At 38.6% G+C, this 23,084-nt stretch overlaps 1 protein-coding gene across 1 annotated transcript in view; it reads right to left on the reverse strand.

The window, feature by feature from the left end:
* The window catches only part of col6a1 (collagen, type VI, alpha 1), a 29,493-nt gene extending 6,768 nt beyond the window's left edge, over positions 1-22,725 (reverse strand). The window contains exons 1-26 of the mRNA XM_026914146.3: positions 22,456-22,725; positions 20,178-20,304; positions 19,563-19,766; positions 18,388-18,547; positions 18,026-18,139; positions 17,750-17,770; positions 17,616-17,636; positions 17,467-17,511; positions 17,192-17,245; positions 16,278-16,322; positions 16,121-16,147; positions 15,991-16,017; positions 15,855-15,899; positions 14,374-14,427; positions 13,612-13,674; positions 13,323-13,385; positions 13,088-13,141; positions 12,667-12,702; positions 12,481-12,543; positions 11,573-11,635; positions 8,291-8,353; positions 8,131-8,193; positions 7,975-8,025; positions 7,857-7,892; positions 7,621-7,683; positions 714-782 (exon numbers count right to left, since the gene is read on the reverse strand). Coding sequence (XP_026769947.2) covers positions 714-782; positions 7,621-7,683; positions 7,857-7,892; positions 7,975-8,025; positions 8,131-8,193; positions 8,291-8,353; positions 11,573-11,635; positions 12,481-12,543; positions 12,667-12,702; positions 13,088-13,141; positions 13,323-13,385; positions 13,612-13,674; positions 14,374-14,427; positions 15,855-15,899; positions 15,991-16,017; positions 16,121-16,147; positions 16,278-16,322; positions 17,192-17,245; positions 17,467-17,511; positions 17,616-17,636; positions 17,750-17,770; positions 18,026-18,139; positions 18,388-18,547; positions 19,563-19,766; positions 20,178-20,304; positions 22,456-22,543 — 1,719 coding nt within the window. The 5' untranslated portion in view covers positions 22,544-22,725. The remainder of the gene's footprint in view (positions 1-713; positions 783-7,620; positions 7,684-7,856; positions 7,893-7,974; positions 8,026-8,130; positions 8,194-8,290; positions 8,354-11,572; positions 11,636-12,480; positions 12,544-12,666; positions 12,703-13,087; positions 13,142-13,322; positions 13,386-13,611; positions 13,675-14,373; positions 14,428-15,854; positions 15,900-15,990; positions 16,018-16,120; positions 16,148-16,277; positions 16,323-17,191; positions 17,246-17,466; positions 17,512-17,615; positions 17,637-17,749; positions 17,771-18,025; positions 18,140-18,387; positions 18,548-19,562; positions 19,767-20,177; positions 20,305-22,455) is intronic.
* Between the last annotated feature and the right edge of the window lie 359 nt (positions 22,726-23,084).

A 23,084-nucleotide genomic window follows, 5' to 3' on the forward strand; every position in this document is an offset into this window, starting at 1 on the left:
ACACTTGACCCCACAGGTCAATAGTGGTCAAATTATTTGCATGATAAACCTACAGTACAAAAAAGCAGTTTTTGGCTTTTTATTTGACATTCAGGAAAAATATGAGAAAGATTAGTGGACTGAACACTGCGTTCTCAAACGTCTTCTTCTGTGTTCTCCTGTGTCTTTTGTGAACTGTGAAAAGGCTCTCGAGCTGCACAACTGAATAGTGTTCACCTCATCGTCTGGAGATTGGGAATTCAAAACCAGACAATGCCAGAGCCATCCATGAGAGCAAAACTGGCTATGCTCTCAGGGTGAGAGGGGTGGCAAACTCTCTTTCCCTGTCAATCATAGCAATACTAGCCAATCATGGGTGTCCGTGAGCTCATGTATGCAGAACAGGGCAAAGAGTCCTGCATAAATGGAGGAGTGTGTTACACTACCCTGTGATGCAGCATGAGCTGCAGTTTGGAAAGATGTGGAGGTTAGCGTCACATGTCTCCTAGTTGTCGTGTGATGGGGAGAGATAGCTAGTGAGTGGGAACTAACAAGACCAAATTGGGGAGAAAATGGAGGAAAAAACTAAATAGACATTAAAAATACATACAGCACTGTGTTCAGGACATACAATAAAATGTACAATGATGTATGCTGGGATATGTCAAGAGCAGTAAAATCGTTTTGAGGGAAAAATTAGTTTAGGTTTTTTTTTTGTTTTTTTTTTTACTCACAGATGATCCTTCACGCCCTCTATGTCCTTTTGGTCCTTTCGGCCCCGGTGGTCCTGGTCGTTGATCGTTCTATAAAATATAAGACGACACCCAAAGTCAATCAAAATTAATGAATTAAACCCATGTAGAAATACTGAATAATAACACAGAATAAACTTAATAATGTGTAATATAATCTATTTCTGTGGAACAACATTTTCTAATTTCAAGCTTTCAGCTACTATTTAGATTAACTTTCACAAACCAATTCATACAAATGCATCTAGGATAATACCAACCGGCTGCAGTTCTTTTACAGCTGCCTCACCCATGCTAGTTCTATTGCCCTCAAATTCCACACTTTATAGCCGACAAGTATCAGAGTCACAACATGAAGGATTGTTTTGCTTTGCTGTAATTACTTCCACAGACATCTGACAAAATCAAACCCCTTGGGTGTGGAAGATGCTGCACAAGCCCCAAGAAATAATTATAATCACACAATAACATTTCCAAATAGCCCTCCTGAGCAGAACATGGCACACCCCTTAAGAACAACTGCAGATTTACAGTAGAGGAAGACACAGGCATGATCCATATGGTTCAAATTTATAATATAGTCAGATAGAACATATCTCAAAGACACAGTACAGACCCCATGAGCAGCCCAAGGACAGGAAGATTAACAAAACTTTGAGACGTATGCACTATGTAATACTGTAGAACTAAACAAATATCTCACTATTGTCACTATTCTGAGTAATTCAGACAACTGAGTAATATATACCATATATTCAGTAATGACGAATTTGTAAACACGTGCACATGTGGTATGTCTCACGCAATACACTCTTTGAAAAGCCCATACTTACTACAATACTTTAAATAAAAGAGTCAGTTAGCAAAAAATCTTTTGATGTTCCAGCTCAACTTAGCTGACTAACAGACTTTGCTATGTTCTTCAAGGTAATCAGACATCCAGTACAAGAAAAATAAATGTCCCTCTTACTTTTCTTTGTGATACATCACATGAGTAATTGTTTACTGTGTTACTGAGCATGTTATTGAGCATTAACCTGCAGTCGTCATACGTTTCAGTGTGCAACAGTCCAGCATATGCAATGACAGCTGGTGGTGATATTAGATGGGAGGGATAAAATCGAATATCTATCAATAGCTCGACAATGAAACTATTAGAGTTGATTGATGATTAATAATAAGAATGACCTCTGTATTCACAGATGTATAAACAGATGTATTCAATCTGTTTCTCTTCCAAACAGATTTTAGGGAAAAAAGGATGATAGAATAAATAACCCACTTTGTTCATGTTCATTACACCTGCAACTGTATTTCACATTCTCCACCATTTCCGATGTTGTGTTCTAGTGCATCAGCAGCATGGACCAAAAAACATCAGCTCAAATGCACATGAAATCTAGGGCTTCACTCTGTGTAAACACCGGAGATGACTAACAGATCAGATCTACAGTCTGGGCTAGAAAGAAATCAGGCTGTTTTGCTTCGTCATACCATTCTGTGTATATTATTCTTACATGGTGGTGCTGTTACTCTTGATTACACAAAAATCCAAAATAATCTGCCTTAAGACATTTAGGAGACATTTATGTCATATTAGCAAATAATCTTATCTGGATGGCAAAAAAGGAAGTGTGTTTTTATCTTAGAAAGACAGGGGGTTTTGCTCTGCTAGCCCATTTATACCAGCCAACGCTGGGTCTAAGACTTAGTCATCCAAGGAGATGGCAGGTTTGGAAACTCTTCTGGAAGCTGTGGCTGTTCAAGGAAGACTCTGGGGCCAACATCAGCAACAATTTCCATCCTTGCAGCCTCAGCTGAGGGCCATACATAACAGCCATCGTCCCTCCGTCACAGACATACCGGAACATCAGTTCTTCTCTGAGCTCTAATGCCAAAACCCTCCCCTCGCCCTTTCGCATACCTCTCCCAGAGAAGTACAACAGCAACCCTTCACAATGCCAGTGTTTTTTGCTCACGTGCTCGCGTTTCCATCTCGTACTTTTTCCTTAGCGAGTTTGACTGTAATGCATAGGTTGCCTAGTTGCCAGTAGCAGCTTGAATGAGGCTGTGCTTTTGGTAGCTTATAGAAGGGGTTTCAGAGCTGTGTTTTTTTAATTTTTCCCTGATTTTCTCCCTAATTTAGTCTTGGCAGATTCCCACCCATCAGGCAGCTCTCTCCTATCACACAAAAGCTACAAACCATTGGGGGCAAAGGTTATCAAGTGCTGAATAACACACTCGAAGGACAGCTCTATCTGCCCACTTCCGCCTGCATGATCTCACAGATGCCCATGATTGGCTAGAGTCGCTTCATAAGAGCATGGCCAATTTTGCTCTCTTGCGCTCCCGGCCATGGATGGCTAGGGCATCATCGAGATCCAAATTCGTGATCTCTGGATGATAGGGTGAATGCTTTTCAGTCGCACCAGCCGAGCAGATTTTGACAGAGAACTTGCTTGCCACACTGAAGCAGTCAACTTAGACTCTCTAATCGACCTGTCTATCCAGCCTACTCTAGGAGCACTCTCATAGTAACAGGTAAAGTCAGCCCTGCCCAGACAACTCTCCACTATTACACACTGAACTACCAGAACCCATGGAGATGGTGGCATCAGATGTGACAGGCTTGTACTTCAGACAGCTACGACACATCATCAGAAACTTGTGAAGCCTGATTTCAACTTTGCAAGGTTCCCATTTCAAGAAAGTGTGTCAAGGTACAGTGAGTATGATTCCTGAGCGTTTCATGTCTCAACCACTGTGTTTGTCTGTAGCGCTGTACTGCAGAAAATCTCCCTATATCATGTCCGCTCTGACTCACTCTGGTGCTGCAGGAAACTTTAATGAACATTAACCTGTTAGACATTTCCATCTCACCAGTCTCACCCACTATATGTATTCAAGCACTGTATGGGAGACTCGCTGGATCTGGATCAGACTCAGACTCTAACTTACATCACACAACCTCTTACCCTCTCTGTCAGCATCAAACACCAAAAGGAACTTTCCCTCTTTTGTAATCAAGCCTACACAATGCCCCATTATTCTGGGACTTCTCTGGCTCCATAAAACATAAACCTCAGATTTCATGGGACCATTAAATATTGTTTCCTGGCCAGATTCTTGTTTGCAGTCATGTATATTAAAGCCCCAACTGATAGTCCATGTGTGTTAAAAGCCCTTCTGGTCTGACTCCTGTAGAGATATCTGTCCCCTATCATGTCCTCTTGGGAAGATTTTAGTTAGAAGAGGGCCACTGTGCTTCTCCTGTGCCATCTGTAGGACTGCTCTGTAGAGCTCTAGTGGGTTACTTACCTCCCGGGACTAGGCCCTATCCTCTGTCCCCAGTAGAAAGTAAGGCTATGGATGACTATATTTCAGAGGTGCTTGCTCCAAGGTATATAAGGCTCTCAAAGTCTCCAGCTGCTGCAGAACTCTTTTTTTATGTTGAAGGAAGGGGGGCTTCAGCCATGTATTGACTACAAGAGACTTAATAGTATTGCCATGAAATATCCCTATCCCCTCCCTTTAGTGTCTTCATCCCTTGAACAGCTTAGAGGAGCTAGCTATTTTGCTATGTTTGATTTTGGTAGCGTGTACAATCTTATCAGGCTTGATGAATGAAAAACAGCATTTATCATCATCCCTACTAGGCAGTGACCAAAAAAATAGAGGGAACATTGTGTGTCATGGCAGCAGGGAGATCAACCAAAGATATACCACATAGCCTTTTTCTCCTGCAAGCTTCCTTCTGCCAAGGAGAACTATGATACTGGTAACCCGGAGCTGCTGACCATAAAACTTGCACTCAGAGTGGCACCACTCACTCAAAGGGGCCAATCTCCTTGGTCACGTTACCTGCTGTGGGCCAAAATAGCATAAAACTCCCTAAGCCATTTCTTAACTGGTTTGACCCCATTCCAGTGCATGTTGGGATAATAACCTCCACTTGTCCCATGAGATCCTTCGCCTGTGATGCCATGGAGGCACCCCACTTAACTTCTATAGTTTTGTGTGGAACAAATTATGTTACTTATAGAATGCAACAGTACCATCTGGTGCAGTACCAACTTTTGCCTTTGTTTCATGTCTCCTTGTTAAAGCCCATTATTCAATATTCAGTTTGTAAGGGGGTTGATATGGAAGACACCATCCACCATTGGATATTGAGGTGGCACCAGCATATTCAGTGTGAAACCTGTTAGACTCGTGGAGGAGGACGAATTCAATACCTTGGTGACTGGTAAGCATACAGCTCGGAGGAGATGAACTGGGTCACGTACAGTTTTGACCAAGGACTCTTCATAAATTTTTGCCAGTCACATCCCAACAAGCCTGCTCCTAACCATTGTTGTACTTGCAGTTGTACATCAGTTGTACGTGAGGTACTTGAGGTTTTACATCACGTGCCCTAGAGAGAGAGAGAGCCCCCAGTCCCTCCAGATTTCAGTCATACTCACTTCACCAATCTGTCAGTCAGCCTCGTTCAGGTTTACTGGCTTACTAAGTACACTCACTTAGCTCACTAACTTCTGTATATTCACTCCATTCAGTCCATTTCTGTCTTGTTTGTGCCTTCTGCCTACAATTCTAAGCCTCCTTGTCTGCTGGATTTGTTTCGTCTGGTTTTAATCTCTGCTTTGTTTGTTCTGGTTTATTTTTCTGTTTTGCCCATTTGCTTAGACACTCTGGTTACTATATTAATTCTATGGTTTTTATGGGTTTTTTAATGGTATATGAATTTTCTGATATCATATGTTTTTACTCTGTCAAATACGGTTCAGCCCGTAAGCAATGGGGTGGTACAGATGTTGAGATAAGGGAACTGTGCAAAGCATTCTTGTCTAATATGCATGAATTTACTTCCTTTGATAGAGTCAAACAAACAAGACTGCTTTGTGTACTCTTTAAATTCAGTTGAATGTTGTGATACTGTGAGCCATTGACAGCACTTTTAATTATGTCTTACTATAAATAACCAATCCCACCAAGGCAATCAAAACAAGATCTCATTACAGGAATACAAACATGTGTTCAACAAATGTGTACTGAATTTATTTTTCGGACCCATTCATTTAACCAACTGTGAAGTCACCATCAAGCTTGCGTGAAATTACATTTTATTGCAAGGGAAAGTTGGCCCAATTCCTGGTCCTAGTGCCAGCCTATACCCTCCCTCTTTATTACCTTATTTGGATCTGAGAACACAAACTTTACCAAAATGCAAGTTATTACAATACATTTCTGCAAACACACACAAACTGGTAAAGGAGCCAAATATTTAATACCACATAATCTAGCATTTCCTTAGGCCATCTTGTCTAGACCAGACTCTCCAACTAGACTTCTCCAGCTTCCATAACTCATGAAGAATAAGTATGACCTTGCTAGGATGAACTCTTCACAGAACATTTTCAGCTATTTTTGTTATCAATCCAGAGGGACTGAACTGTTTATTCAGTTGGACTGGATTTCCAACATCGTGTAAACGCAGACAGAGTGAAAAATGCTCAAGACTTAATGCTGTTTAATTGAATGGTTACATGAAGCAATTATGACACTGTTATGTGTAAACACAACAGCTCCTAAAGAGCACAAAACACACTGCTTTAAAGAAGACTATATTTCAAACAGAAGTGTTTAAAACCATTCAGTTGTTTACAGTGTAATTGTGTTTTATTTAAATTAAGAAACAGTAATGATAGCACTTAAGAATGTGTGCTGTCTGTTCTTAGCATTCTGAGCTTCCAATATGATGCAACATTAATTTGAATGAATTTTCTTCTAATTTGAGATTTCTCTTCAAAAATACCTTGCTACTTTCATCATCACATTTTCTTCCACATTCCCTTTTGGTCAGTTATTTAGTCAACTTATCCCAGCATATTGGTAGTCAATAAGGGCAGCTTTCCCCACTGGCACTTACTTAAACTACTATTAACACTTTTTTTCCCAAACTACCCAATGCTATTCACACTGCTGTTCTATACTAACATGTAATACACCACACACGAGTTGTATTGAAACTAGAGAAGTTCTTTGATGTTGCCTGAACCAAAAACACTTGGAATCACATAGTGAAGCCAGAATAATATTGCCAGATGTTGCCAAAATATTAAAAAAACCCACTGCTGTGTCTGATCTTCAGATCCGACTGGCTATACACGTGATGTCTTCTGAGGGCTGAAGATTCGGATATGAAACATATGGTGGCTGAGGAGTTTGGCATCAATAAAGAGCATTCTTGGCTGAATCTGGACTTTCCAAAGACACACATTATGGAGAACAATCTAAGAGTTGCTACCAAAACTATTTATCTTCAAATAATACAAGGGCAGTTTATTCAAGATTTACGCATTAAGCTTAAGTTTCTACTCTCTGTTTATCATAGGATCCATCAATTCTTCTTCTTTTTTTTAGCTAAAAGAAGGGAAAAGCCTGGAAGCCTGTCCTCAAAATGTTTCTCATTTTACCAAATACTGTCCGGAAACATCCTTTTAAATCAAAGTCTAATTTATCTAACAAAATATGTTACCTGTCTACCAAAGGTTTTCCCTTGCACTGTTTTCTTGTGTCCATAACAAGATACACACGCCTGCCTACACTCAAATGTGGTGCCAGCAACCACACTGCCATCAAAGAGAAAAGCTGCGCAGGTCTCAATAAACACTTGATACACAAAAATACTGACACAAAAATACTGAGTTGGATAAAGGAAAGACTGATAGTTAAGGGAAGGGAAGGGAGAGAAGTGATAGACAGATAGAGGTCAGAAATAGGACAGCATGCGTGGGTGGAGAAAGGTATTTGCAATACGGTTTCCTGGTGGGAAAACAGCAATTGTACCAGTGCCACTAAACTAGTTTGACTCTTGTTAGGTACTCACATCTACACCAGGGTCACCAGGTTCGCCATCATCTCCTTTGGGCCCTGGTGGTCCTTTGCTTCCCTGAAGAGGACAAGAGAATGAATGAAGAATTAACCTTTGGAGCCTAGAGTCTTGCAAGAAACTTTTCATCATGTATAAACTCATCATTAGTATTATCTGATGTAAGCCAAAGCACTAGTAAAAGCTACGAGAAGTGAACAAAAGAGAAACGTTTTTGACTGCTTGATACTTACAGGCTCTCCAGGATCTCCCCTGGGACCATGATAACCCTAGGAAAGGGAAAAGACAAAGATACATCAACCTCTATGAAATAATAGAGCTTTTTTGAGTACATTTTCATGAGAGATATACCTGGAAACCATGGCAACCCTCTGTTCCATTTCCTGGTGATCCATCTTCTCCCTATGGATTAAACAGCATAATCACAGTGGCCAGTTTGTAGACTCCTGTTTGTTGAAATCTGCATTTTTGGTTATTTTACACAGAAAGTGTACAAGACTAACACACCCTCTCTCCCATAAAGCCTCTGTCTCCTGGGGCACCTTTGATTCCTCTGGGTCCTTTACCACCCTAAAACAAGAGAAAGGATGAACATAGTCAGTGTGTTTTTTGCGATCAATATGTAAGACAGCAGAAAATGCCATGTTTTAGTTTTGAAATCTCTTACCTCTTGTCCTGCAGAACCCTCGTCACCACGGTAACCTGGAGCCCCAGGCTTTCCTGCCTCACCCTGAGATTAAATGAAAATTAAATTGTTAACGAAAATAATTTATGAATTCATACTTTAATTCATATACTATGATAGTCAGTTATACACAGTGCATTCAGGATGTGGTCAGGGATTAATGGTTTTTTTTTCCTCACAAAACAAAAATACACCATAATAATAATAAAAAAGCATAAAGTTTTTGTCAATGTTTTTAAAAATGAAATATGAAATTTACATAAGTGTTCAGACTCTTTATTCTGTACTTTATTAAAGATGTTGAGTAAAATCTGGACTCTGGCTGGGCCATTTAAGGACAGAGACTTGAACCTAAACCCACTCCTGCATTGTCTGGGCTGTGTATTTCAGGTCATTGTTGTGTAGGAAGATAAACCTTGAGCTTCCTCAATGATATCTCTGTACTGTGCTCCATTCATCTTTCCCTCAATCCTGACAAGCTTCCCAGTCCCTGCTGCTGAACAACATCCCTAGAGCATGATACTGCCACTGCTGCGCAGTGCCTGGTTCCCCTTGAGATGTAACACTTGGCATTCAGGCCAATCAGACCACAGGGTTTTAACCACAGAATCTTGCCTTTTGGCAAACTCCTTGAGAAAGGTCATGTGAGAAGTAGCCTGTGTCTGGCGATAAATGCCTGATTGGTGTAGAGATAGTTGTCCTTCTGGCACAGTTTCTACCTCTAGAGTTCTGTCAGAGTGAAATTTGGGATCTTAAGTTCCCTCCGTAATTAAATTGTTTTTCCCCGTTTGCTGTTTGGCTGAGCGGTTGGTTATGAATATTCCGTGTAAAAATGCTGGAAGCCACTGTGTTCTTTGGAACCATTAAAACTTCAGAAAATTTCTGGTTCCCTTCTGCAGATCCCCTTTTAAGATCTTATCTTGGAAGTCATGGATAATTCGAATGTCCTTATGGATGTTTATTTGCACTGTCAGCTCTGGGGCTTTATATAGACAGGTGTGTGCCATTCCCGACCATATCCAATCAGCTGAATTTACCACATATTCACATTAATCACGCTGGAGAGACATCTCAAGGACAATCAACAGAAATTGGGTGCATCTTAGCTCAATTTCAAGTGTCATAGCAAAATATATGTGTTATATAGGTACACCATTGTAAACACATATATATGTTGTATTTTGTTTCCTCTCCAATGGGCATTTAGTACTTACTGTTACTTATTTGGTGGCAAACAATAATAATGGTAAAATGTACACTTTCAGTTAAATAGCCGTGCATAAATCACCTTTGTGTGAGATTTATGTACAATACAATAATGAAGGATAATGATGAGAAAATCTGTTTAACAGAAAATCACACAAAGGTCTTCAAAGCTTATTAGACAATCACTGTATTGTCTCTGTGGAACTGGAATTGAGTCTATAAATGCAATTTTCTTCCTTTTCACTTTTAGGGGTAATCAGAGGTTAAAATAAACATTATATCTGGTTGAGATTCATTCAAAAGGAAAACATATTATAGTTCAGGAAAGCCTGTAGTTTTCAGACAGATATATAGCAGAAAATGCCAAAATTTGACCATATGAAGGGTTTTCCCAGGCTTCCAAATATATATGAACACATAGATCAGATTCCTTTTGACATCAAAACCAGAGATTTTTAATCAAGTCCAAATCCCAGTGTATGTTTGCATGCCCTTTGAAACACATGGAACACCCATGAAAAATTTGGACAAAATAAATTCAAAAAAAGTTATACTTATCTTGTGTTCAACTTTCTACTGAATTTTTTTAGTCTTGAGTCATAAGCCAGAAATACACTTAAGACTCCATAGAAATTACATTATCGTTTATATGCAGCTTTTTATTTTTCCTGAGAAGGAATCTTGGAACATGAAAGAATGAACCAAATGGAGGATTTGGAAAAAGCAGTGGCTTTTACTCATATATTACAAAACACATCAAGATTTCCAACTTCATCTACTTCCTTACCCTCTCCAACTGGAAACAAAATGTTGTGCCAGTGTAAAAAAGTTTAAAAAGTAAAACCGTATTCAGTCAGTTTTTACTTAGGTTGCACAAAGAAAAAAAACTAAATTTAGTATGCCATATATTTAAATTTAAATACAGCATTTAAAAGCCAATAGTTTTGATGATCAGGAAACACTAAACACAAACAAACATTGTTCCTTAAAAAGGCATGTTGGAGAAGGGAGGTGTGATGAAAGACATCAGACACACTCTTTGGTGGATTCTTAATAAACTTTTACCTTAATTCAATTCAATTCAATTCAAATTCAAGTTTTGAATTTTATTAAAATTGTATTTTGACAAATAAACCTTTCAATATCACCTTGTGTTCCTAGTATGTTATTGCAGTATTTTATCTTTTCCCTGCACTTCAAATAATTACAATAATGTATGAAGTTATTCATCCATTGTCTTAACAAAATAATAGCTGAAAAGATTTAAACTTTGAATCTAATTTTGTAATGGTCATGAAATTCTGATTAGGTTTGCTAAATCATGATTTAGTCACACTGTAACACAACACAATGTGAAACCCTGCAGCTGGCCCCTGATCTTGAGAAGCTGGTCAAATTCAGGTTTTAAAGTGAAGACAGTAACTGAAAAATACAATCTTCTACTGCAATTAAAAAAAGATATGTACTATAAAAGTTTCCCCAGTAACTAAGGAGATTTTGAGATAACAGCAGCAGAAATAATCTATGACAGCAGGTATCTAAAGGTTCCCTTCAAATGAATCAGTTACTTAGGTTTGGATTGAGTTACTGTGTACATCTGGGAATCAATCAGGCTCAGGAAATTGTAAATCTTAAAACCTTTATTTTTGTTTTTACCACTTTCATATCATCTCATCACCTAAACCAGACGAACTCTTCCTCTGCTCTCTGGTGTGCCTCCTAACCAATATCCAACATCTGTGACTTGAGACAAATGGGGGGGAGCCTCACAAAATGCCTGAGCTCTGAGATCAGCTTCTAGCTTTCAGCCCTCTTCGAAGATTAGAAGACTCATATATCATATGGTCAACCAAGTCCTCAGTCCTGTGTGCAGTCCTCATATATTTCAGGTTTTTATTTATTCAACTATTTTTCTTTGTAATGAAAAAATATAAAAGCCATTGGTGATTTCTGAATCCATGACCACTCCATGATCACTGTAGAAAATTACATTTTGTTGGCTACTAATACAAGTGTTAAGGGTTAGGTCAGATTAGTTAAGGCATGCATGTCACTTACTGGGTCACCATTAGGTCCAGCTGATCCCTCACGTCCTGGCTCGCCCCGAGGACCTGGATCACCCTACAAAGGTCAAAGGTCACTTTAATCAAATTATTAATTCATTCATTTTTGGTGCATTATAGGCCTGGTCTGGTTGGTACAAAATTACATACTTGCATTAAATCAATCCAGTTATGGTATACGTGTTTCTTCCTAAAGGTCTCGTAATCTTTAATAGCAGCTGAAGACAGTCTTACATATTAAACAACACACACTACGGAGGGCCATGCCATATGAACCAATGGTCTAAACAGTCAAGGTTGCTATGGATAAGTATTTAGTCTTTATTAGAATGTAGTAGAACATCGTTTATAGATAACAACACCCTCCACCAAGCTTGACCTCTGAGATGGCATGTTCAAGGTGGTATGCAGCATTACTTTTTTCCAATAAAATGATTTTAAGAGTCTATTTATCAAAACATTCTACTTTATTGCAGTTTAACAAACATGTTTACCTTGACATGTTTTTTTTCTTCCCAGTGATTTCCTCCATAATTTCCTTCCACAGATGCACGGATTCAGTGTTTTCCACAGGCATTATTAAATGCATGAGATGCCTGTGTGTCTTTTCACTGACCAGTATAAAATCTACAATCTTGTTGAGGTTATTACTAACATTTCATCTGTTTATAAACTACCTGAACACTTTATACAAACTTCATCTTACTGCATTAAATGCAGTGCACATGTTATGATGTTATGTTACTATATTAATTTCCTCCATAATGTCAGCAGAGATGAATATCAATCATGACACTACTCCTCTGTTAGTATGTTCTGAATGCCATAACCAGCACTTTTAATTGCAATTAATTTGTATGTGAATCTAATGCTAGATTCCCTCAGAGTAGCATAAAAACTTACAGGGTCTCCTCTGGGTCCTCTGTTCCCACGGGCACCTTGTTCACCTTTCTCACCTGGTGCACCCTACAAAAGGATTAAAATACAAAACATTTTATTCAAGGAAATATCATTTCAATAGTACATGTCTACATCAACATATTTACCACTAAAAAAACAGGCCAATGAAAATATTATTGCAAATATTACTCTGTCGCCTCTTGGGCCATCTGGTCCTTGTGCTCCCTAAAAAAAACAGAAAACATATCACTATTATTTATCATTGGCCTATAATATGTAGAGCACACACCTACAAAAACATACAAATTTAAAACAACAGCACATGTGCACATTGACACACACAAACACATGACCAGTCATCAGCGTGCCAAGACTGGGCCATTCAGACCCTTTTCACCCAAACACACAATGCTCAGAACAACAGTAACATGCATGAACCGGCATTTTTGTCAGCCTACAACAAATCAATTCAATTGCTTGGTGAATATTATGAGTAAAAATCAAGTAAATTAGGAATCCATGTCCAGAAGATGCCATGCAGAATGCATTAAGCAGTGATATTATATATAAAACAGCCGAGAAGAAAAGAGAAGAAAACAAAAACACTTACTTCATCTCCTCTTTCTCCATTTTCCCCATCAGCACCTGGTGGTCCTCTCTCACCCTACAAAAAAACATCACAGATGAGATGATAGGACAGCATCCTAAAGAGTCATAAAAGAACAGAATCGTGGCACTTAAAAACAGCTGTGGCTCTCAAAGACTACAGTATATACTGTAAAGCCAGCTTGATGCCCCTTAAATGATCTTAGATGGATCTTACTACGAGTTTGTAAGCTTTGTACCTTATTTCCAATGTCTCCATAGTTACCAGGTCTCCCTGCGCCACCATCTGCGCCAGGCTCTCCCTAAGAGGAAGACACATTCAGCTTGAGATAGCAGAAAACTCTCAACCATGGTCTCTGGCTTCCACTGTTCTTTTAATTCATTTAGGACAAAGGTGAAAAAAGGATATATTTTACTAAACTAATGATACATTTTTTTCTTTTCAGTATCAAGAGGATAGCATTAATTTCTTTCCAATGTTGACAATGCAAAAAAAAAGATGATCATAGACACAAATCAGTTCCTTACTTTTGCTCCTTTTTGTCCATAAGAACCAGGGTCTCCTTTTGGGCCTGGTGGTCCGTTCGAACCCTTTAATAGAGGAAGAAAAATGTCCCATAGGACTGCTTAGAACTGTAGGTTTCTGTCACCAGATCTAGCCTGAAAAGCCACACTTGTCTATAATCAGACTCATTAAAGAATGTAAATAAAGTGCAAACAGACTAGTGCATGATCTCAGAGAGTGGCCAGGATGTCAGGTCTGGTAAATGTTTGGCTCTTTGTAAGGCAAACATCCTCAGTCCTGCACTCCAGATGCAAGCTGAGCATAAACAGCTGTTCAGTACATAGTGTCTGACTGACATATGAAAAATGCAATCATTTGGCTCGAGAGGCGGTACTTCCATAGATTTATCCAATCGGCTATGGATATGAAAAAATGTTGCATCTAAGCCAACCAGGGATTGCTGAAGCAGACGCTCTATAGCTACAATTTATACAGCAGCAGGTGTTTAACAGAGAAAAAAAACCCTGATATACACTGAATCCTCAGAGAGGGGTCTTATCCTTTTTAAATATTTATCATGCTACCATAGCAATACTGCAAGAGTATACATTAGCATTACAATGAATCAGTGGAGACTGTTTTTTTTTTAATTTCTGCAAGGTTGTGCCCCAATGAGGTCATGCCTACAAATCACCTACATACAAACACACACACACACACACACACACACAAACTTGTAAGAAGAAGCTTTCGCACTTTAAAATTCTGAAAAGTTTTAGACTTACATCCTCCCCAGGCGACCCTTTGCAACCTGATAGACCATCAAACCCTGGTTCACCCTGTAAGACAAAACATAAACACACTCCAATATAAATATTGATATTTATATTAAAATATTAATATAAAATATTGAGCTCGATATGGATAACGGTAAAGCACAAGCTGGAGGAAACGTGTAAAAAGACAGGGTCATCCTACAGCTTGAGTATTGAAAGAAGACTCGGGAGGAATCTGAAGCAGCTGCTGATTTGACAGATATTATACAGGGTATGACTGTAAAACACACAATAACGGAATGACGTGATATAATGGGGTTTACCGAATGTGTGCACTGCAGCACAGTCATCTTATTATATGACATATGATACTTACAGATTTCAATATTTTTCATTTTAGTGGTAGAACTTTTTGCTGACATTTTGTCATTATAGTTCATGTTGATATTTTAGTGGTAGTGTCACATGGAGACTTCGAAATAGGTACACACATTTTTTTGTTAAATACAAAGATTCTAAATTAAAAAATTCAAAAACGACTTTGAAATGGGGTTAAATGCAGTTATCATACTAATAGAGACGTTTTAATGATTCTGAAGCTCTGCAATGAATAACACACTAAACTGACAATATCTGATACATTATTCATGATACTGTTGAGCACTGCATGTATGTAGAGTTATGTATCAAAAGAAGCCATGCAAGAGAGAAAGTGAAAGTTACTGGATCCCACTTGGGAGAGGGATCAGACCTCATGGGAAAAATTGACCGAGAATGCTATTTATGGTTTGGATATTTTATGCCTATTTATTTCTTTCTTTTTGTAATAGTTACTTTAATAGTGTGCTTTTACTTTTTAGTTGTTTTACTCTTCACTTATGCACATATGTATGTTTTTTTTGTACAGTGCCCCTCCCAGCTACTTAAGGCCAACTCGTGGCTACTAAAGACCATTTCACGTAGAAAGCGTTTATGAATCTTTCAGTTGTGCTTCTATTTTAACAAGCATTTAAATTTACACCAGCTGTGGAACAAACACTGCCCAAATAACACCAGTCTGTTAAAATAACCCACTGATTGATATAATAATCAGCAGTGTCATGATAACAAAGGCATTTCCAGCCAATTTTGCACTTCATAGATTGATTCTCGTGGTTTATTGTGGATTTTCACTTTCCCTCTTGCATGACCTTTCATGTTTTATATTTAGGCCCACCCTCAAAAGGTGATTTCAAAATCACTGAAAGATCCAACACTTCTAAAAACTCCTACATAAGTAATACTGTCAGAGTACAAAAGAGTGATTTTATTTATTTTTTTTTTGCGTTTTTTTTATGGTTGTGGGCAGCAGATGTTACAGCACAGAGAGCAAAGCGTGTACACATATGAGGAACACCCAGAGAAGTAATAATGTTACTATTTCATTACATACACTCTACACAATTTACAAAAGTCAAAACTAGAAAACAAACAAACCAAAAAACCCTCACCTTACGCCCATCAATTCCATCTCTTCCAGGAAGTCCTTTGTCACCCTGTAAGGATAATTGAGCAATATTATAACTCGAGCAAAATAAGTGTACAAATTTACAGAAAATGAGTCCTTATCAGTGACTGTAGCCTTACCTTGAAGCCCTTGTGGCCTCTTTCACCCTGCATAAGAAAGGAGCTAGATTAGATTAGCATGTACTTCTCAAAAAAAAAATTAATTAAACTAAATTAACCAGATTTTCCCTTTGATAGTGTGACTTCTCACCTTATATCCTCTTTCTCCTTGGTCTCCCTAAAAGGAAGTCCAGAAGCAAATATATGAGCTACCATTTCAGTAAGAGAACAGTAACAGTACAGTAACAGAATATTAAGTGAGGTAAAATGTAAACATTTCCTTTTTTAGGATAGCTACAAACACAAACCTTCATGCCTTGATAACCAACTGGACCAGGATCACCAGGCTTTCCCTATCAGATGAGAAAAAAAAACAATACATGTCGCCACCACAGATATGCAATAAGAAAACCATGGCTCATTGTTCAACCATAACACAGATTTTAGTGAGCAATTTTCAAACCATTTTATTTATTTCCATGTTGATTACAAATTGATGCTCTTAGCAAAGTCAGTTCTACTAGAATTCTTGTACAATTCTCACGGAAACCCATGCTTACTTTTCACCCTGGTACTTACAGCTAATATAAAATATGGGTTTATAAGCTATAACTGTATTCTAATCATGAAACTGGCCATAGTTGTAGCATTGTCTGTAATATCTAATCCCTAGATTTTTGTAGGCTTACCCAAGATTGTGTGCATCTGTCTATTTATAATTGCTTTATTCTTTAAATTACGGTGAGTCGACACAGTTATAAACCACCAACTTAGAGTAATGGAATTGCTGGCTTAGTAAACATATACTGTTTAATGGGGAAGCTGGTCCTGTTCCAGAACAGTGTGGCCTTTTTTGTGTGTGTGTCAGTGAGATGGAGTACAAGGAGTGAACCTGTATACGCTTACTGTAACAGCTGTGGATGCTGCAAGATGTCAGAATTACAAGCCTTTGCTAGATTATTCCAGTGGAATTACACACCAGTTGGGCGAGCCAGAATGTGGGACATTTAACAACTACTGAAAATACGAGAGCTGGAAAACTACATGACTAAAGAAAAAAAAAAAACACCTTAGTAGTGCAATTACTGAAGAAATTCATAGGTCTCGTTTATCTGTCTACATAAGTGGGTGTGAATGTGAATGTGCTCTGAAAGCATAGTGAAGCTATGAGAGAGAAACACATGGTGGAATACAAGGCAATATGATGTAATCGGTGGGTTACCGGTAGTCCAGCTTCTCCTTTCTCTCCTGGCAGCCCTTGTCTACCAGGCTCCCCCTGTCAAGACATAACAAGAACATTAAAGATGGCATGTGTGCATGACTCCTGCTATATGTAACTGTTCAAGGACTGTAAAAATCTGTGTGCAGAAACAATAAATAAATGATGACAAAATGATAAAAAGGATCAAAGTTGAATGGATAAATGGAAGAAAAATTGCACTGATAGCTAATGATGGATTTACAGTGTACTAATGTCTACAATACATTAATGCTTACCCTGTACCCTTGTTCACCAGGTGGGCCAGGGAGGCCACTGGGTGCCTGTCAAAAAATCATATAAAACCATTAAAAGAATGTAGACTCTGCAGTGAAAGTAATCACATCTGTGCTATGGGGTATGATGAGGGGTCACGAGTAATACTCACAGTGCAGTCAAAGGAGCAACACTGCAATGAAAGAGGTGAGAAAAATAAGATTTACTCCATTAGAATTATGATAAAACACAAAAGGTGAATATATGCAAGGATGATTATTAAACAAATAGGTTAAATGAACATACCACATCCTTTGTTTCATTGGTCTGATCATCGGTTAGAGAACATAAACAACAAGAGAAACAGAGTTAGCAAAATCAAAACCAAGATATGCATCCATATAATCCATACAGTGATATCTAATTAGAATGCTGAAATGCTCAAACAGGATATTTCACTCTTTCACTGTTAAACCATGATGTCATGTAATAATAACCAACTGTTCATAATAATCCTATTATAAAGTTCAAGTAGACACAAATTCCGAGGAACATGGTGACATTCTCTGTAGGTGGACTCACGATCATTTCGATGATAGTGTGGATTGTGTTCATCTGTGTGGAACTGGTGTTGTCCACAGCAGTGAAGTTCTGCCTGTACCTCATGTCTGTGGCAATGATAGACAATCTGGACTCCTAAGAGAGGCATAACAGGAGTAAAGAAAGGTAAAGAACAGTCAAAATTAGACCTATTTATGAATCCATGTAAATGCATGCTGTTAAAATACAGAACATCTCCCGTCTCACACCTACACAGAGATTAAAACTCTTTCCTAATATACATCTAACTCTTCAATAACTATTCATTAACATAACTCTTTAACAAATATTAATTTTTATTTTCTCCAAATGCCAGATATGATGACTTGTTCAAAGAGCAGTACCTCCTGGTCTGGGGAGATGGCCACAGAAAACACTTTGATGCCATGCTGCCTGGCCTCGTTTGCTGCCTCTTGAATCCCTCCACAGGGCTCTTTATAACCACTGACTGGGTGACCGTCCGTCACAACCACAATGTACTTATTCTCATTATAGTAAGAGCCACTGGAAACAAAAACAGTGTCCGGAATTAGGAAATTACAGGAACACTGCACCCATTTCTTATCTAATCTCAACAATATCAGTAGGGTTTAGGTAACAGCTACAGTCAAGAATTTCACCATGTTTCCCTCTACTCAAACTCACTTATAATGGAAATCTAAGGACAGTTTTTGGGGCAGACAATAAAGATTTATGCAAAGCAGACGCTGATTTTCTAAACAATTTAATGTGTAAAAACACAAACAAATTAGAGAATATCAGGCTGCTAACAGTTTTACTAACAGAGCCTAAAACAGACTGCATCTTTCCAAGCAAATCAGTACTAATTAATATTAATTAATATTAATAAAATTAATATTAATAATACTTATCAGATTTGCGTGGTTACACCATCAATGTGATTTACCACAGAATGTTGTTCACTTTGGAAAAAATGACTGCATACTATAAATTAACTAAATGAAACATTGCAAAAATTGGTATCTTAGCTTTAATACTTGGAAGATTTATCCAGTATTTTTAATCATGACACCATTCTAAAACAAACTGAATATTGTTATTATCATTTTAATGTTGTTTCTTTTCCACATCTTTGGATGGGATGTCATTAAAAAAATTTTTTCATATTAAATCTCCCACAACACACTCAGTAATTGTACATGCAATTTATCATATAGCATAAGAAACTACTTGGCAAATTGGGCCCAAATTTGTATAATTTGTCTTTTCAGAGATGGCACTATGGGAGTTTTATGAAACTGATGTGCATAGACACCACAAAACCTCAGAGAAAGAATAAGTAACCAGACCTAGTTGTTACTAAACATTAAACATTAGAACAGCTTTGGTAAGGTGCTTTTTTCATATGTCTATTATAAGATACTTAACATTTCATAGTCACATATATTTAAGTTTAATTACATTGCGTTGTTCTGAGACTTATGTATGTTCATGTGTCAAACAAATATATGCACAATCATTGTTCTTGTATCTGAAATGTGTGCATGTCTTTACATACCCTATGAGCAGCTCTGCAATACCCTGCTTAATGGCACAGTCGGTGTATGTTCCCTTGCCGATATATTTAATGGACCTTATGGCTGTTTTAAGTGTACTGCGACCACCTGCAGTCATTTCCACCAGGCCTTTCACCAGCTCGACCTCATCACTGTAGTGCAAAGCCCCAGAATTCCACGATATATAGCGGTCACATGGCTGGCGACTGGCAAAAAAAAAAAAAAAGAAAACTTGTTTAACATGCCATGCGATCAAATCAGTGTCAGTACAATAATGTTGTCTATTTGAATATCCACTAAATAGTGTAGTCCTAATGAGTTAAATTAAAATTGCAATTTGTGAGTGTGACAATCCGCCAAGGAATGATTATCGAGAGTTCTGGAAATGATATTCACTTCCTTATATTATGACTCTTGTGGTATGATGTATGGAGGAAATTTTCGAGGCAACAAACTCATCAGCAATCAGATCACATCACAATTAGAGTTTGAATGAAGATATGGTACACTGTTTTTCATTCAGAGACCAAATGTAATTATACAAATGATTTTCATTTGTTGTAGTTAGGTGCTGTATGTGTATGTATATGAGTGCCGTATTCATCTATGTCACATACGTATCCTTCAGTTCATCGATGAAGCGCGTGGCGAAGTCTTTGATCTTGTTGACATAGTAGTGTGCGACTCCTCGGAGGGCCACACTCTCCGATGTGTCCAGCACAAAGAATAGGTCCACAGGGCATTCTATAGTGGGAAGAATAATTAGTTACAGTGTGAACTTAAGAAGTACCAGTCAACTCGTGAACTAGTTGTTTACAAATAGACCTAAACATTACTGTGTACATGCACTCACAGTCCACTTTATTAGGAACAGCTGTACATTCATGCAGTTATCTAATCAGCCAATCAGGTGGCAGCAGCACAATGCAAAAATCATGCAGATCCCGGTCAAGAGCTTCAGTTAATGTTCAGGTCAAACATCAGAATGAAGAAAAAGTGTGATCTCTGTGAGACCGTGGCATGGTTGTTGGTGCCAGGTGGGCTGTTTAGAGTATTTCAGAAACTGCTGATCTCCTGGGATTTTCACACACAACAGTCTCTAGAGTTTACACAGAATGGTGCAAAAAACAAAAAACATCCTGTGTGTGGAGGGTCTGCAGGCTGAAACACCTTGTTGATGAGAGAGATTAGAGGAGAATGACCAGACTGGTCTGAGCTTTACAGGAAGTCTATAGTAACTCAAATAAGCACTCATTACAACCGTGGTGAGCAGAAAAGCATCTCAGCATGCACAAAAATATAAGCTTGAAGTGGATGGGTTACAACAGCAGAAGATCAAATTCAAGGTGGTAGAAAAAGACCAGGTGATTTTTTTCTAATCTTTTTTTTTTTCTAATCAACTGTCCAGTTTGGGTGAGTCTGTGCCCATGATAGCCTCAGATTCCTGTTCTTGGCTGACAGGAGTGGAACCCAATGTGGTCTTCTGCTGTTGTAGCCCATCCACCTCAGGGTTTGATGTTTCGTGCATGCTGAGATGCTTTTCTGCTCACCACGGTTATAAAGAGTGATAATTTGAGTTATTATATCTTTCCTGGCAGCTTGAACAAATCTGCCCATTTTCCTCTGACCTCTCTTATCAACAAGGTGTTTCCACCCACAGAACTGTCACTCACTCAATGTTTTTTGTTTTTCGCTCCATTCTGCATAAACTCTAGAGACTGTTGTGTGTGAAAATCCCAGGAGACAAACAGTGTCTGAAATACTCAAACCTGCCCATCAGAGATCACACTTTTTCTTCATTCTGTTTGACGTGAACATTAACTGAAGCTTTTGACCTGTATCTGTATAATTTTATGCACTCTGCTGCTTCCACATGATTGGCTGATTGGATAACTGCATAAATGAGCAGATGTACACGTGTTCCTATTAAAGTGGACACGATTGTATGTTGTAGAGTTTACACTGTAGTGATAGATTAAGAAACCCTGAAGAGCTAATGGTGTGTGAACTAAAAAATGTAATTCCGAAACCTGATCCTTTGTTGGGGAGTGTAACGTAGCTGTGCTGCAGACTTACAAGTAAACATCGTATTTACATACAGCTGACTGAGCACAAATGTGTGTATCTGTACAACTGATACAGTACGTGTTTGATAAACCCAAAACAAACTCAATCCAAAACCATAAATCATGGCCCTAAGCCACCACCTTGCCCACTTAGTGATGGGTGTGCATCACATGATCTGGTCACATGACTCATAAGTGCTAGCACATGTTAAAAAAGCAATCATAGAAATCTTTACCAAATTACAATATAATATTTTTTTTCCTGCCACAGTTTGCCAAGATACATGGAGTAAAATGCACGAAAAGTCAGTTGGAGGCCTGTTGCACTTTGAGCACTTTTTAGACTTAATGTAAGGCAAAGTGTCAAAAACACAAATCAAAACACTATTAATAATGATCACAAACGCTCCATTCTATTCTATGTGCTATATTATATCATCTACATAAACTAAAACAAAACTCTTGCTTATCATCTTTACGTAGCATCAGTCGGGACTTGGGCATTACACTGCCGTTCCAATACCTCACCATCACACAGCCTTCAGAGCGCATCACCTTCATCACCTTCTCAAAGCATGACAAACTTTAATCCTATGTTGGCTTAATAATACCACTATGACAGAGAAAACAGTGAGATCTACTATATTTAATATCAAATGCCATATTTAACGGTCAGATGCTGACATGAATAAGTCACGCGCTTTCCACGAAGCGTTACGCACAGAAACGTGTCCAAACGCCCAAACGCCAAGAAGTAGAAATAGTGCAACTGTTCAAATGTCAAACTCTTGATACCAAACCAAACAAAGAGAAAATGAGAGACCATTACCTCTGAACCTATTTTTGTCCTGAGCCAACAGTCCTGCCCACGCCGAGCAAAAGAGAAGAGCCGTTAAAAGAAACCCATTTTGCGCCATGGCCCTTTTGCAAGCCCTTGCACGCTGACCGTGCAAAGCGGTGACAGGGGAAGGCAGTAAAAGGTCGTGATGATGGAGAGGATTTTGAAAAAAATTACTTTTGCTTGGATTTAATGGCTGCAGTAGGGGATAAGGACGGCGGGATGGCGCGTCCTCTCAGTACGCAGGTCCACAGGAGCGCCTTAAAGCCCAGCCCAGGATTTCAGGAGGAGGAGTTCACCATCAACCTCCCTCCATTCTCTACTATAGCTGCTATATTGCACTTATTCTCCCTGTCACTACAGCTATTTAAAAGAGACATAATGGCGAAACCTTTGATGCTATCCAAACCTTTGAAGTTATTCAGTGTGAAAATGGCGTTTTGGTGATTGCGCATGGTGCTTTGAATGGCAGGTAAAATCCAGCAGTGTGTAGTGGACCTCAGAGAGATGAATAGCCCTGTGGTCACTGCTGAAACTGCATGTTCCCTCTCTCTGCACTGTCCTGTCCTCAAACAAATCTGAAGTAACCTACAGAGCCTCGCATGCTGCACTGCACTTTA

The sequence above is a fragment of the Pangasianodon hypophthalmus genome, chromosome 11 (assembly GCF_027358585.1).
Source record: "Pangasianodon hypophthalmus isolate fPanHyp1 chromosome 11, fPanHyp1.pri, whole genome shotgun sequence".
In the NCBI taxonomy this organism is placed as follows: Eukaryota; Metazoa; Chordata; class Actinopteri; order Siluriformes; family Pangasiidae; genus Pangasianodon; species Pangasianodon hypophthalmus.